Source organism: Mytilus galloprovincialis, chromosome 8 (assembly GCF_965363235.1).
Source record: "Mytilus galloprovincialis chromosome 8, xbMytGall1.hap1.1, whole genome shotgun sequence".
Classification (NCBI taxonomy): Eukaryota; Metazoa; Mollusca; class Bivalvia; order Mytilida; family Mytilidae; genus Mytilus; species Mytilus galloprovincialis.
This window is the reverse complement of record NC_134845.1, coordinates 74,711,910-74,725,542: the sequence shown is the minus strand read 5'-3', so window position 1 is coordinate 74,725,542 and position 13,633 is coordinate 74,711,910. Positions and strand designations below refer to the sequence as shown.

At 31.1% G+C, this 13,633-nt stretch overlaps 1 protein-coding gene across 17 annotated transcripts in view; it reads right to left on the bottom strand.

Annotated features, from left to right (window-relative positions):
* Nucleotides 1-552: 552 nt before the first annotated feature.
* Nucleotides 553-13,633, bottom strand: part of LOC143042562 (C-Jun-amino-terminal kinase-interacting protein 4-like) — a 74,592-nt gene continuing 61,511 nt past the window's right edge. For all 17 annotated transcript variants that reach the window (XM_076214962.1, XM_076214963.1, XM_076214947.1 and 14 more), the window contains 2 exons: nt 6,459-6,620; nt 553-5,523 (listed from right to left, as the gene is read on the bottom strand). In XM_076214962.1, coding sequence (XP_076071077.1) covers nt 5,417-5,523; nt 6,459-6,620 — 269 coding nt within the window. In that variant the 3' untranslated portion in view covers nt 553-5,416. The remainder of the gene's footprint in view (nt 5,524-6,458; nt 6,621-13,633) is intronic.

Genomic DNA, 13,633 nt, shown 5'->3' with positions numbered 1-13,633 from the left:
CATGTAGATGCAGATAGATAGATCTGTGAGTTTTTATCATGTAGGTGCAGATAACATCTGTGAGTTTTTAACCCTGTAGATGCAGTAATGAGTAATAAATTTAAGTAACATTGATTTTTCTCAGGTTCAACTTATGCTGAAAGAAATACATTGTGTATGTTCATGGGATTTATAATTCTTTCTTTTAAGTTGTAACTTTGATGACCTTTCTCTGTCATCCCATCAGATTTTGTGTTAGTTTTTGTTTTTTTCCTGAAACCTGTAAACTAAAAGAAATTGCACTGACCACTTAATTTTTTTTTCATGTGATTCCAGATGGCCCTTGCACATCTTCTTTGCTGCAAGCATGAACGTTTGATTTTTTTTTTAATTGTTTGCCATTGCATTATCAGTTTTTCATTGACTTGTGAGTTTGAATATCCCTTTGGCATCTTTCGTCTTTCGTCTTTTACATTCTATTATGGTGTAGCCTTGTAGTTTAAACAAAAGTCACACCTTCATAAAGCAGACCCATAATAAATCAGAGTGGACAAGCAGTAATAAATAATACTATTCGCTTTGCAATTAACGTCTTTAATGTGATTTATATAATATATTACATCTTATATTTATAGATTAACAAATAATTTTAGGTCTACAGCAATATAATTTAGCATTAATTAATAATATCCATGCCTATATCTCATTAACAGATCAAATTTTAATTGATGTGAAAATACAAGGTTATGATGATTCTGATGAAGAAAGCAAACTAGTTGTTCTATTATATTTGTTCAAAGTGGGCACCATTAACAATTGCTGTACATTGATAGACAAAAATGAAGAGACAACATAACCACAGAATAATCATACAGGTCACCTCACAAATATATAAATAACATATTTGCATATTTTAAATAACTATATAAATTGTAAATAAATTCAACATAGATACCAGAATTAAAATTGTGTACGCCAGAAGCACATTAAATTTTTTTTTTACATCATAACTCATCCACTTGTTACCTTATTTCCATGCAACTGGATAATTTAATAAAAAACATTTCTTGTTGACATAATATCTCAGGTTGAATATTGGTAAATCTAAGGTTAATCCACCTGATGTAAGCTCTAATATCTCAGCAATATCAGTTTCAATAAAAAGCAAATGTTCACAGTGGCAGATCCAGGGGGGGGGGTCTGGGGGGTTGGAGCACCCCTTTTTTTGGACGACCATTAATGCATTTGAATGGGGAAATGAAGTTGGACCCCCATTTTGTCCTGGCTTAGCACCCCCCCTTTTAAAATGTCTAGATTTGCCCCTGGTTCAAAAACTTTGGATTGATTATTATTCGTGGGATACCAATGTTAGTGTATTTCATCTGTTAAGGTGAACCACAAACTCTAATGTTCACGCAGTACAAACTTCTATAGGCTGTTATGCAGACTTTCGTAACAGAACACAATCAAATATCCACTCACATACAATTTGTTCTTATCCCACGAAAATTGGTAGCAAATAATAAATTAATCCACAGAAGCTGGACGTAAAATCAAAAATTGAAATGGCTGGTTGCAAGAGACTCTGATAACAATTGCATAAGTTTTGTTGTAAATCACAATGTGATACAGAATGTCCAGACTTAAACAGAACCAGATTCCTTTCTATAAAGACTTTCATATCATCATAATTTCTTGGTTTGGAATTTAAAAAGTTTGAATTCTATACATATTTTTTACCCAAATTAATCAAATGTATTTAAGTTTAAGCTTCAATAAAACTTCAGCTGTTCAAATCAAGAAAAATCGAAAAGCAAGAAAAATAGAAACTTTAAAAAATTCAGTCAATTAATTTATGATTTAAATGCATGTTTATTTTCAAAACATTGATATTCATAGACATAGACATGTTAACACAGCTGCATGGAGCCTAACTTATTTTTAACAAGGCCATGTGTAGTTTGGATGCATAAAGGAATATGAACATTGGTGAATAAAATTCTTTCAAAAACAAGAATTTTAGTGGAACCTAAATAATGTAAATTATAGAAATAGTTACTTGACTAATAACAAAAAAAAAATTTAAATGTTTCTCTGGAAATCATTTCCATCTAACATTTCTCTTTGTATTATATTTCAATGAAAATTCTTGCCAATAAACACAATCTCTCCAACATTAGATTAATAATGTCAATAAACAAACTTTGTGATAAAACAACAACAAAACATTCTACAGAACAATAACAACTGAATAAATTAAAATAACAAGCAGAAATACAGCAAAATACAAGGAATCTAAAAACACCATTGAAAGTATAATATCGGATTAAAGAGAAAAGAATGGAACAATAAAATTTTCATAAATTGTTTCAATGGTAAGAATGAACCTGTTCTTATTGTTTGTAATGAATGACCTTATGTCAACAAAAGACGATTTGTCTGACATTCACTACTTATAAATAAAACTTGTGGCCAAAAGTTTGCTGTATTTAGATTTAATAAAGAGATTTCTAATTAATTGGATGATGAACCTTTTCTTCCAAAGATGTTTTTATGCTACTTGTAATTAGGAGCTGTTCATAATTCTTAACCATTTCTAACATAATTCACAGAAGCACTCTTTTGGAAAAGACAAACCTGTCACTGTAAACAAGCAATTTTTTATTGTTAGTTAATCACAACTTTTTTTTTATATATACAGGATTGACTGAACAATGAAAATAAATAGCTATCCTAACAAAAAGTATGTAAGAACCATGTGACTGACTGTCATTGTCCTGACTTTTTACAGCCACTTATTGCACAGCCCAAAACATTTCACCTACATGACAGTCTGTCAAATAAAGGAGCATTACACACAAACATAATAGTAAGTTTCAACTTGCAATCTTGATCTTCATACAATAAATCGAACACAAAATTACTTAAAAGAGTTCCAAAATTTAGATTATTATGCAAAACCACATTTTGTAAAAAATGGTTGGGAATTATGGATATTTTTGTATACATTGAAACAATGTGGTAATAAAATGGAATAAAAAATATTTATAACCTACATTAACACAACAAATCAAACAAATATAACAGAATAAAAGCTGGGGCAGTGGTAACACTTCTGATACAAACACACTTCCACATGGAACAAAAATATTTGGCAGTGGTAACAGTTCCAATGCAATAACACTTCCACATGAAACAAACACAACTTTGACTAGTGATGACTTTATCAACAATTTACTTTCTATATGCTTAAAACATGGTAACAAATTTTCCAGATTTTAAACAAAGATAAAAAAAATTGTTCATATCATAAAATTAACAGTACAGGAAACAAATAAAATGCATTTGTATATATTATAAATTGCTATGATGGCAGTTGTTAGCAATTGCGACCATTAACAGAGCTTGGAACTGGACAACAATTTAATTCAACCATTATAAATTAAGGACTGTAAACCTGACCCTTCAGACTATAACATCAATTGATCACCTTCAAATTCCAAATTTCTTTTATAATGAAACTATGTCAATAAAAGCATAACTGTTAACATACAATTGTTTCACCATCCAACTAACAAAACAGCTCATTGATCCAAAATAATGAGCTGTGATATGATTGCCAATAAATATCCACTACAGACCAAATTATACAGATATAAGATACTAAAGGTGACCAAAGAGCCTTCAACAATGTGCATTTGTATATCTTAACTATTAATTAGTAATATAAGAGTTAAAAAAAAAGATTCATGAATTTTCAATTAAAAGGGGGGGGGGATATATATCTCATTTTACACTAACACATCCCTATTCTGTGTACAGTAACAGCAATCATTAAAGTTTCAAGTTGGCCTTTGATAAACTATCAATATACATAAACTATCAATATACATATATACTGCTAGAATTTCCAAAATTATCCATGTATCTTAAACTTCTTTAATGGTATCTTGTTTTAAAAATCCGCTCTTGTTAAATAATTTTAGCTAGAAAACGATTTCCATAATATTTTAGCAATGAAACATCAAGTACCAGCTTGCTGAAATTCAATTAAAATAGCTTAACATTAAAATATCTTTTGATACTTCAATAACCATAAAAATGTCTAAGTTTTATAAACCCTGATCACACTGTTCAGGAAATTAAAATCTGATTATTGCTTAATTTATCCCAGTATCGATAAAAAACAAGACAAATTTCAGTAATTCTGGAGTGGCTATGGAAAGTTATATCACTGATATTGATAATATCAATTCATAGATTATTAAAGCAGAAATAATAATGAGTTTTTCTGTTATAATGGAAATCTGGTTTTCTAAGGAATATCCACTTAAATATATTTATAGAAAGAATTTGATTGAAAAGCGATGCCTATAATTAATTTAACTCAGAAAGCTAATACCTTTACAAATATCATGTTATCTCATTACAAGAAACAAGATCTTAAATTAGATTGTTTCCTCTCGTAAAACTTGTAATACATAAGAAAGCAATGTTTGTCCCTCGGATATTTGATGTAATTGTTACGATTTATATTGTATCTAACAATATCCATCATAAAATAGCTAAATATAAAGTGTTGCCTGTGGTTAAATTTAGATTATATGTTGTATTAACTTGGTTTGATAAATACAAGTTGTATCAAGAGAATAATAAATACAAATCTTCTTCCATCAAGGATATTAAAGTCTGTTTACATAAAAAACTGACCCAGTTTCTCTAGATTATACTTCACAGTGACATTACTGCTAATACGAGAATTTGTGGTGTAAATAATCTACTAATTTAATGTTGGAATAAAATATGATGTTAACATTTTGTAACATCATTTACACTGCAGACAGTAGAACATAACTTTTAATCAAGGGTGTGGGTTGTAGGAGGGGTGGGGATAAGAAAACTTCAGGGAGGGACATTTTTAAATTAAACTTTAGGGAGGGACATTTTTAATAATTTATCACAATTTATTTTGGGTTGTGAAGGGGAAGCGAAGTTCTGCAAATTTTCTTTATCTATTAAAACCTTTTCTAAACTCTGAAAACAAACTCAAATTAAAAGGATCCATAATAAAACTCAGCCTAATGAAAATAATGAATTTTTTCTGACAGGTCAAGATTAATGATTGCATGGGATAACAAATAAGAAGGGTCCCAGGTGTCAATACTGGGGGCTATATGAATATCCCATATGACTTATGATGAACATAGGGGTTAACAGGGGACAGTATTTTCACAACAAGGCCAACATGCTGTTCTCACATCTCTGCAACAAAATATCAAGCATTTTATGGAAAACTGGCTCAGAAACTTGTGTCCCAGTCCACTCCATGGTACATAGATTGTCTTCACTAATTCAATTGTTTTTTAAAAGTACATAACATCTTGGTAGCTTTGTTACAATTAAGCCATGCCATATATATCCACTGATGCATTTAACATTATGATGAGCTAGTCACTTCCCAAACTATCAAATGACTTCTTTCTCCTTTACTTAAGGATAACTTCTTCTCATCTTCCTGAAGGATTTCATCATCTTCTCCATCACCTACAAACAGATCCAATGTGTGACAATTACATATATATTATGATGATGATGATGTCTGCTTAATGTCCAGTAGATTTACATATATGACACTGCACAGAAGCTTTTGAGACTGAGGATGAGGCTTTTGCAAGTATTGTATGAAATTTGAAAATATCATGAAAAAATTGGGGTTTTTAATCTTCATATTCTCCTTATCATAAAGTTTCACAGTTACTTCTTTTAACAAATGCACATGCATACCAAAGTTTTGTTGACCTATCATATATAGCAACTAATGGACTGACTTTATCCTGAAAACTAATACTTTAAATTCAGAAATTATTGTGAGGTTTTTATTATTGCGAAAAATGTGACAGAAATTAAAACTCTCATTTTGAAATATTTTTATAAACTAAACAGGATTTTTCTCAAAATTTTAAAAATTAAAATCACATTTAAGTCTAAAATGATAAAATCGCAATAATAAATACACGCAATAATTTCTGAATTTACAGACTATTAACCAGCAGGGCAAGACATTGAGTTCAATCAAAAGCAGTCTACTACTAACCTTGGTAAAGTCCTATCCTAAAGTCTACTACTAACCTTGGTAAAGTCCTATCCTAAAGTCTACTACTAACCTTGGTAAAGTCCTATCCTAAAGTCTACTACTAACCTTGGTAAAGTCCTATCCTAAAGTCTACTATTAACCTTGGTAAAGTCCTATCCTAAAGTCTACTATTAACCTTGGTAAAGTCCTATCCTAAAGTCTACTACTAACCTTGGTAAAGTCCTATCCTAAAGTCTACTACTAACCTTGGTAAAGTCCTATCCTAAAGTCTACTACTAACCTTGGTAAAGTCCTATCCTAAAGTCTACTACTAACCTTGGTAAAGTCCTATCCTAAAGTCTACTACTAACCTTGGTAAAGTCCTATCCTAAAGTCTACTACTAACCTTGGTAAAGTCCTATCCTAAAGTCCACATATCCTTCCCCTCCAGATAACACCAGTTTACTATTGCTAGGTGGCGCTGGGGTAGCTTCTTGATAGATTTTGTTGGCAGTGCTATCTGTTGTGGCGTCCACAGCTGTTCCACTTAGTCCTTTTCTTTTGGCACCTTAAAAAAAAGACAGAAGAACTTATAAATAATTACCTAGAGTACTCAGAACCATTCATCCACATCAGATGTCCCTACAATCAATATCTGCAGATTTCCAAAGGATTTTCTCAAATATGAGTAATGGTAGATGAGGATTTTCACCAGAGACAGCAACCCAAACACACCATAAAACAACAAAGAAACAACTAAAGGCCAACATAATCATAAATGATGGAAGGGTGTTTATACCATATAATGCATATTTCAAAAAGCATAATGTTTACAAAATGTTACAGGTGGAGGGAGTCACAGACAGGTAGATGCAAGGCAGCAGTCACTTAATTCATTCAAATAGAACCTATAAGAAAAAAATGTTGAAATGAAAAAAAAATGTCTAAGTTATCAACAGAAGATTTTTGTCATTTGGTTTTTATTTTTATGTAGTTTTATTTGTATATTTGTATAATTTAGCAACACCCCCTCCTCTCAATTTAATAAGTCATATTTTTTTAGTTCATGAATAAAAACAAAGAGAATTTGAATGCAAACACTGCAATCTTCACAAGTTTTATCTTTTAAATGATGAACTTTCTTCTTCAGTAGCAGCATACCAATTCTTCTTTTACAGTTTCATTAAGATGCCATCTTAATAGATCTATACATGCAATTTATACACGCCATATTTGAGAAGACAATATCGCGTTTTATCTTTTAAGTTTTCAATGTAACACATTATTCACCATGGGAAAAGCTCTCCAGCAATGTTGAATCTGTTTTTTTACTTTAACCTTCCATCTTGTTTTCGTTATTATTCCCAGTGGGAATTTGTTACATAAGAATGACTTTTTTGAATATGTTTTAAAGCTGTATACCAAATCCACTGTTGTTATTGAAAATATTGATAAGGCGCTGGGAAATTCCATTTCCTTCGAAATCAAAGCGAAATAATTATCTTGATTGGAAATAATTCTTTGGAGTCTGCTGTTCACTTGCAACAATTATCGCCCAGGTAAAATAAACCATCACCTTGTAACTTCTCAAATGTTTACAAAGGAACTCTACAGAAATAATTGATTTAACAATCTGAACAGGAGAGAAATTAACGAAGGATGCTATGATCAGATATTACAGCAATCAGACTTTACAATGGTTTAAAATCGTTGATGCAACAATCAATAATTTATTGGCAGTCAATTTTGAAATACAACAAACAAATAATCCAGTACAAACCTTTGAAGAAAGAAATACAAACCTTTGAAGAAAGAAATACATCTACCAGAGTATAGTTAATAATAAGAGAGAAAATGATAAAAATGGATATTTGATTTTAATTTAAAAACTTTTAGGCCACAATTAAAAATATTTTGGTTTGCCCAAACCCTACTCAAAGGTTGAGACAGTGGGTAGGTAGGTAGGTATTTTCTTTTTTTTTCAAAAAAAGTAATTGAAGTATCGGGGGTTTATTAGTCTTCATGCCTATCTGATTAAAAAAAAACTTCTTCAAATCAGGACAAAAAAAGAATTTGAGTAGGCAGCTTTTTTCTGGGTAGGTAGGGTTTGGGCAAACAAACCTATTCTTTTTTATGGCCTTAAGTGCATAATTAGCCAATTTTATTGCAAGACACTATTTTTTTTTCAAAATATAAAAACATTTTTATTTGCAACCAGGTGCTCCGCAGGGCGCAGCTTTATACGACCGCAGAGGTCGAACCCTGAACAGTTGGGGCAAGTATGGACAAAACATTCAAGCGTGATACAGCTCTGAATTTGGATTGTGATCAAATTTTTGACATTACATGGGTTTTTTTTACACAAAACAAATGTCAAGATTTTACAAATCAATTAAAGATTTCTTCTTCAAACTTTTTAAATCTAAAATTAAATAGTTGACACAGCATAGCTTTCTGACACAGAATGAATGTGGTCTAATGAACTTAAAAGTTTTTTTTTGCCTTTGAGCAATTCACTATGCTGTTGAATATTAATCCTCTCAAAAAAATGTTTGAAGAAATTTTCTTTTTATTTATGAAATCTGAAATGAGAAAAATTTAACCCCCCCCCCCTTTTTTTTTCACATCCCCGTTTCCCTTTTTCCAAAACTGATATCAATTCAAATTTCTAATGGAGTTTGCAACAATAACTACTCTTTTAAATACATCATAAAATATTAAAATGTAAAATAAAGTGCTTGTTATCACTGAATGGTAAAGATTGGTTGGTAGTAAAAGTGAATATACATTGTTTATTGTATAAAACAATAAAAAAAACTTCATCAGCAACATTTTATATTGGCAAATTTCCAATGAAGTTATTTACATAAAGTTATTGGCAAATAAAAATAGAAAATGACATCATAGTCATGTCTGGCAAATGTCCAACATACATTATCTAAAAACATTTTAGATAAGATAAGGAAAAAAAGCTTCATCAGCAACATTTTATATTGGCAAATTTCCAATGAAGTTATTTACATAAAGTTATTGGCAAATAAAAATAGAAAATGACATCATAGTCATGTCTGGCAAATTTCCAACATATATTATCAACTACTATTCTATACAAAGAAAGATAACTCCAATTGAAAATTAATTGCTATTGCACAATATTGTGCAATTAGATATTTCTTGCTATTGTGCAATACTGTGCAATTGAAAATTTCTTGCTATTGCACAATACTTGATATGGAATCCTGATTTGGACCAACTTGAAAACTGGGCCCATAATCAAAAATCAAAGTACATATTTAGATAAAGCATATCAAATAAGCCCAAGAATTTAATTTTTGTTAAAATCAAACTTAATTTAATTTTGGACCCTTTGGACCTTAATGTAGACCAATTTGAAAACTGGACCAAAAGTTAAGAATCTACATACACAGTTAGATTTGGCATATCAAAGAACCCATTTATTCAATTTTTGATGAAATCAAACAAAGTTTAATTTTGGACCCCCATTTGGACCAACTTGAAAACTAGGCCAATAATTAAAAATCTAAGTACATTTTTAAATTCAGCATATCAAAGAACCCCAAGGATTCAATTTTTGTTAAAATCAAACTAAGTTTAATTTTGGACCCTTTGGACCTTAATGTAGACCAATTATGAAAACGGGACCAAAAATTAAGAATCTACATACATAGTTAGATTCGGCATATCAAAGAACCCCAATTATTCAATTTTTGATGAAATCACACAAAGTTCAATTTTGGACCCTTTGGGCCCCTTATTCCTAAACTGTTAGGACCAAAACTCCCAAAATCAAACCCAACCTTCCTTTTATGGTCATAAACCTTGTGTTTAAATTTCATAGATTTCTATTTACTTATACTAAAGTTATGGTGCAAAAACCAAAAATAATGCTTATTTGGGCCCCTTTTTGGCCCCTAATTCATAAACTGTTGTGACCTCAACTCCAAAAATCAATCCCAACCTTCCTTTTGTGGTCATAAACCTTGTGTTAAAATTTCATTGATTTCTATTTACTTATACTAAAGTTATTGTGCGAAAACCAAGAATAATGCTTATTTGGGCCCTTTTTTGGCCCTTAATTCCTAAACTGTTGGAACCAAAACTCCCAAAATCAATCCCAACCTTCCTTTTGTGGTCATAAACCTTGTGTCAAAATTTCATAGATTTCTATTCACTTAAACTAAAGTTATAGTGCGAAAACCAAGAAAATGCTTATTTGGGCCCTTTTTGGCCCCTAATTCCTAAAATGTTGGGACCAAAACTCCCAAAATCAATCCCAACCTTCCTTTTGTGGTCATAAACCTTGTGTTAAAATTTCATTGATTTCTATTCACTTTTACTAAAGTTAGAGTGCGAAAACTAAAAGTATTCGGACGACGACGACGACGACGCAGGACGACGACGCCAACGTGATAGCAATATACGACCAAAAATTAAAAATTTTTGCGGTCGTATAAAAACATTAAAGCTTCATTCACAAGACCTAACCACACATCATGCACAACAACACAAGTTCAATTTTCAAATTTACGTTTCAACAGATGCAAATTTTTCAAATAAATAACAGAATTCCAGTCATACTTGACCAATTAAAAAAAAAATGATTAGCTAATTAAAATAAACCTGATCCTTCTAAAAGGTATAACCATGCAGATAAATATATGTGACCAGACATATTGGTGCAACACTGATTAAAGGTAGATAGGGTGTCTTCTTCCATCTTGGATTTGGAAATACCAGAAAACAAGGTCTAGATCTTTAATTGAATGTGCAAATTTTTAGAGTAGTAGGTAATTCATGGGTAAGAACTTCCACTTCAATATAGAAAACGACATGTTTTATCATATTTATGGTTGTATTTTACAAAAAACAGAAAACTTTTGTTTGATCAATTTTTTCCAACTTTGCGAGGCAACTCAAATGCAAGGGCAGATAATTCAGAGTAAGGTACTTTTACAATAGAATGTGTTAGGAATTTACCTATTTTGTAATGTAGCAAGAAAACAGGTCCGGTAACACCATTGTTTCTGTTTCTTAACTGAAAGCATACTATTAAAGCCATCTTCTAATATGTTATCTCAAAATTCTATGGTGAAGATTGCGCTTTATTGCAGAAAATTGGGTTTTCCATGCATAATCTATACAAAATTTGTCAATTTTGAACACCATGTAGCGTGAAAATAAGCCTGGTGACCCATTCTTTTTATTATTATTTTTTAAAAAGCATGATTTAAACTACATTTTGGCAAATTATAAAAAAAAATCTATGGATTATAACTTAGACACCCCATCTACCTTAACAGTTATTTTCCTCATTTATTTTCAATTCTATAAATAGAGTCTGTAATCAATAATCTGACTTTATTTTACTATAAGATATTAGATATAAAGTCATTAGAAAACATTTGGTAGGATTCATGTTAAAGAGGCAAAAGACATCAAGGGGTCTTTCAAAAATCAAGTCTAAAGGAAACTGCATGCAGACAAGGTAATGGCAAAAACCAAGTCAGTCCACCTACATACAAAACTTTAGACTGAGCAACACGAACCCCACTTGGCTACAGTGCATGATGTTACAAAATAATAAGCAAATCTCAAACTGATCTCCCATTAAGACTCCAATTACAGATTTAGATTGAAGTACCACACAAGACCATTTCTTTTCATTGCCAGAGAATATTACTCTATCCTGCATGTTTTCCAATTACACATGTATAATAATATTGCTTAACCAGGAAAGTTACTGATCTCTAAAGAATCAATGACCTTCCACAAAACATAGATAGAAACCACCTACATAATGTATTTCAGTTCTGAACTAGTGAAAAGCCATCTGTCTACATGCAGGTCTAAATATATAAAATTCCTTGTAATAAGAGTTTACATCAGAGTTCATTGTCAGAATATATAATACATAGTGTATTATTGAGACAGCAACCTTGATGACAAAAATAACTATTAAAAAGAGACCTTGGTTCTTTGTGAAAATCTTTGTTTTTACTGTTTCTGTTTAATAACCAAAGATTCTGAGAATAAGAGATCTAGACAATTTAAGGTGGTACCCAACACTTTCATTATAATTAATTTGGCTCGTTTAATTTTCATAAAAATATAAAAATTTAAAATTTTTTGAACCAACCGTTTTGTCAGAAAAAATACACTGGTTAACCCTTTCCTCCATAGTGACGCCTTTTGATGCCACCCCCTTTACGTCATAATGACGCCTTTTGATGCCTGTGTAGTACCTCAGTTGAAACGCTTTGACTACAAAGTGTCTGCAGTAGACTTAATAAAATTTGTATCCAATATGAAAAGGAATATCGTAGGAATATCTGACTTTAATTTATTTGATGAATTATTTGTTTTTCGCAATGCATTAATACTTTAAAGCATATTTTTAGCATTTTATTGAAAAATCCTTATGTGAATCAAGTATGCAAAAAAAAAAATTCAATGGAGGAAAGGGTTATATATATACATATAATTATTTTCTGTGACTGTATCTTGCATTAATTTGTAGGATCTGTAACAAAGAGGCTGCTGGCTTCCTTGTTACGGGGTCATAATTTTATACGTAAAATCATTAGAAAAACGTTGAGGTCAGCTAGAGATGCTGAAGACGTGAACTTAGCTCTGGCACTGAACTAATACCAAACTCATAGTAAGATTTTCTAATTTAATTCCAAACCAAAATCACATACAATGGTAAATGTCTACATAATATGACTCCTACTGTAATAATACAATTCTATTGATGTTACTATCCTACTCTGTTCTTACTTATTGAATTAACAACATATATACTATTTTATCATGACAAGTTTTGAGTAAACGAATTCACTCTAATTAGTACAAATTCATAATTACAATTATGTCAACTAATAATACTGATGCTAATGAGAATGTTCAATTAATTACATAACACATAATTAACTCAACTTGAACTTGTCACGTGATGATTTCTCTAAATTTATGACACCACAAATAATAAGAACTAGTCCAAATCTGTACAAAATGCTGAAGGTAAAAATTACTCAAAATGCCTCTATGACAGATCCTTTACTATAGATAATTGAGCTGATCTGTAACAATAACACCTCCATGCCTTATATATCATGTACTGTAGTACGCCGCTAGGTTAAAACTGACGAGGAAAGGTAACACACGGCCACTGAAAGCTTTATTTTTGTAGAGCACAGGTGATTGTGTGGTCTAGCGGGACGGCTGCAGTGCAGGCGATTTGGTGTCACGATATCACAGTAGCATGGGTTCGAATCCCGGCGAGGGAAGAACAAAATTTGCGAAAGCAAATTTACAGATCTAACATTGTTGGGTTGATGTTTAGACGAGTTATATATAGATATATATATATATATAAACAAGAGTGCACACGCTGAAATGTCTCGCCTTCTATACTAATCATTGATATTATGTTGATAGTCCTAAGTATACAACTGTCACATAAACTTAACATTAACCAAGATAACTAAACAAAGACCAATGAACTTTGAAAATGAGGTCAAGGTCAGATGAACCATGCCAGGCAGACATGTACAGCTAACA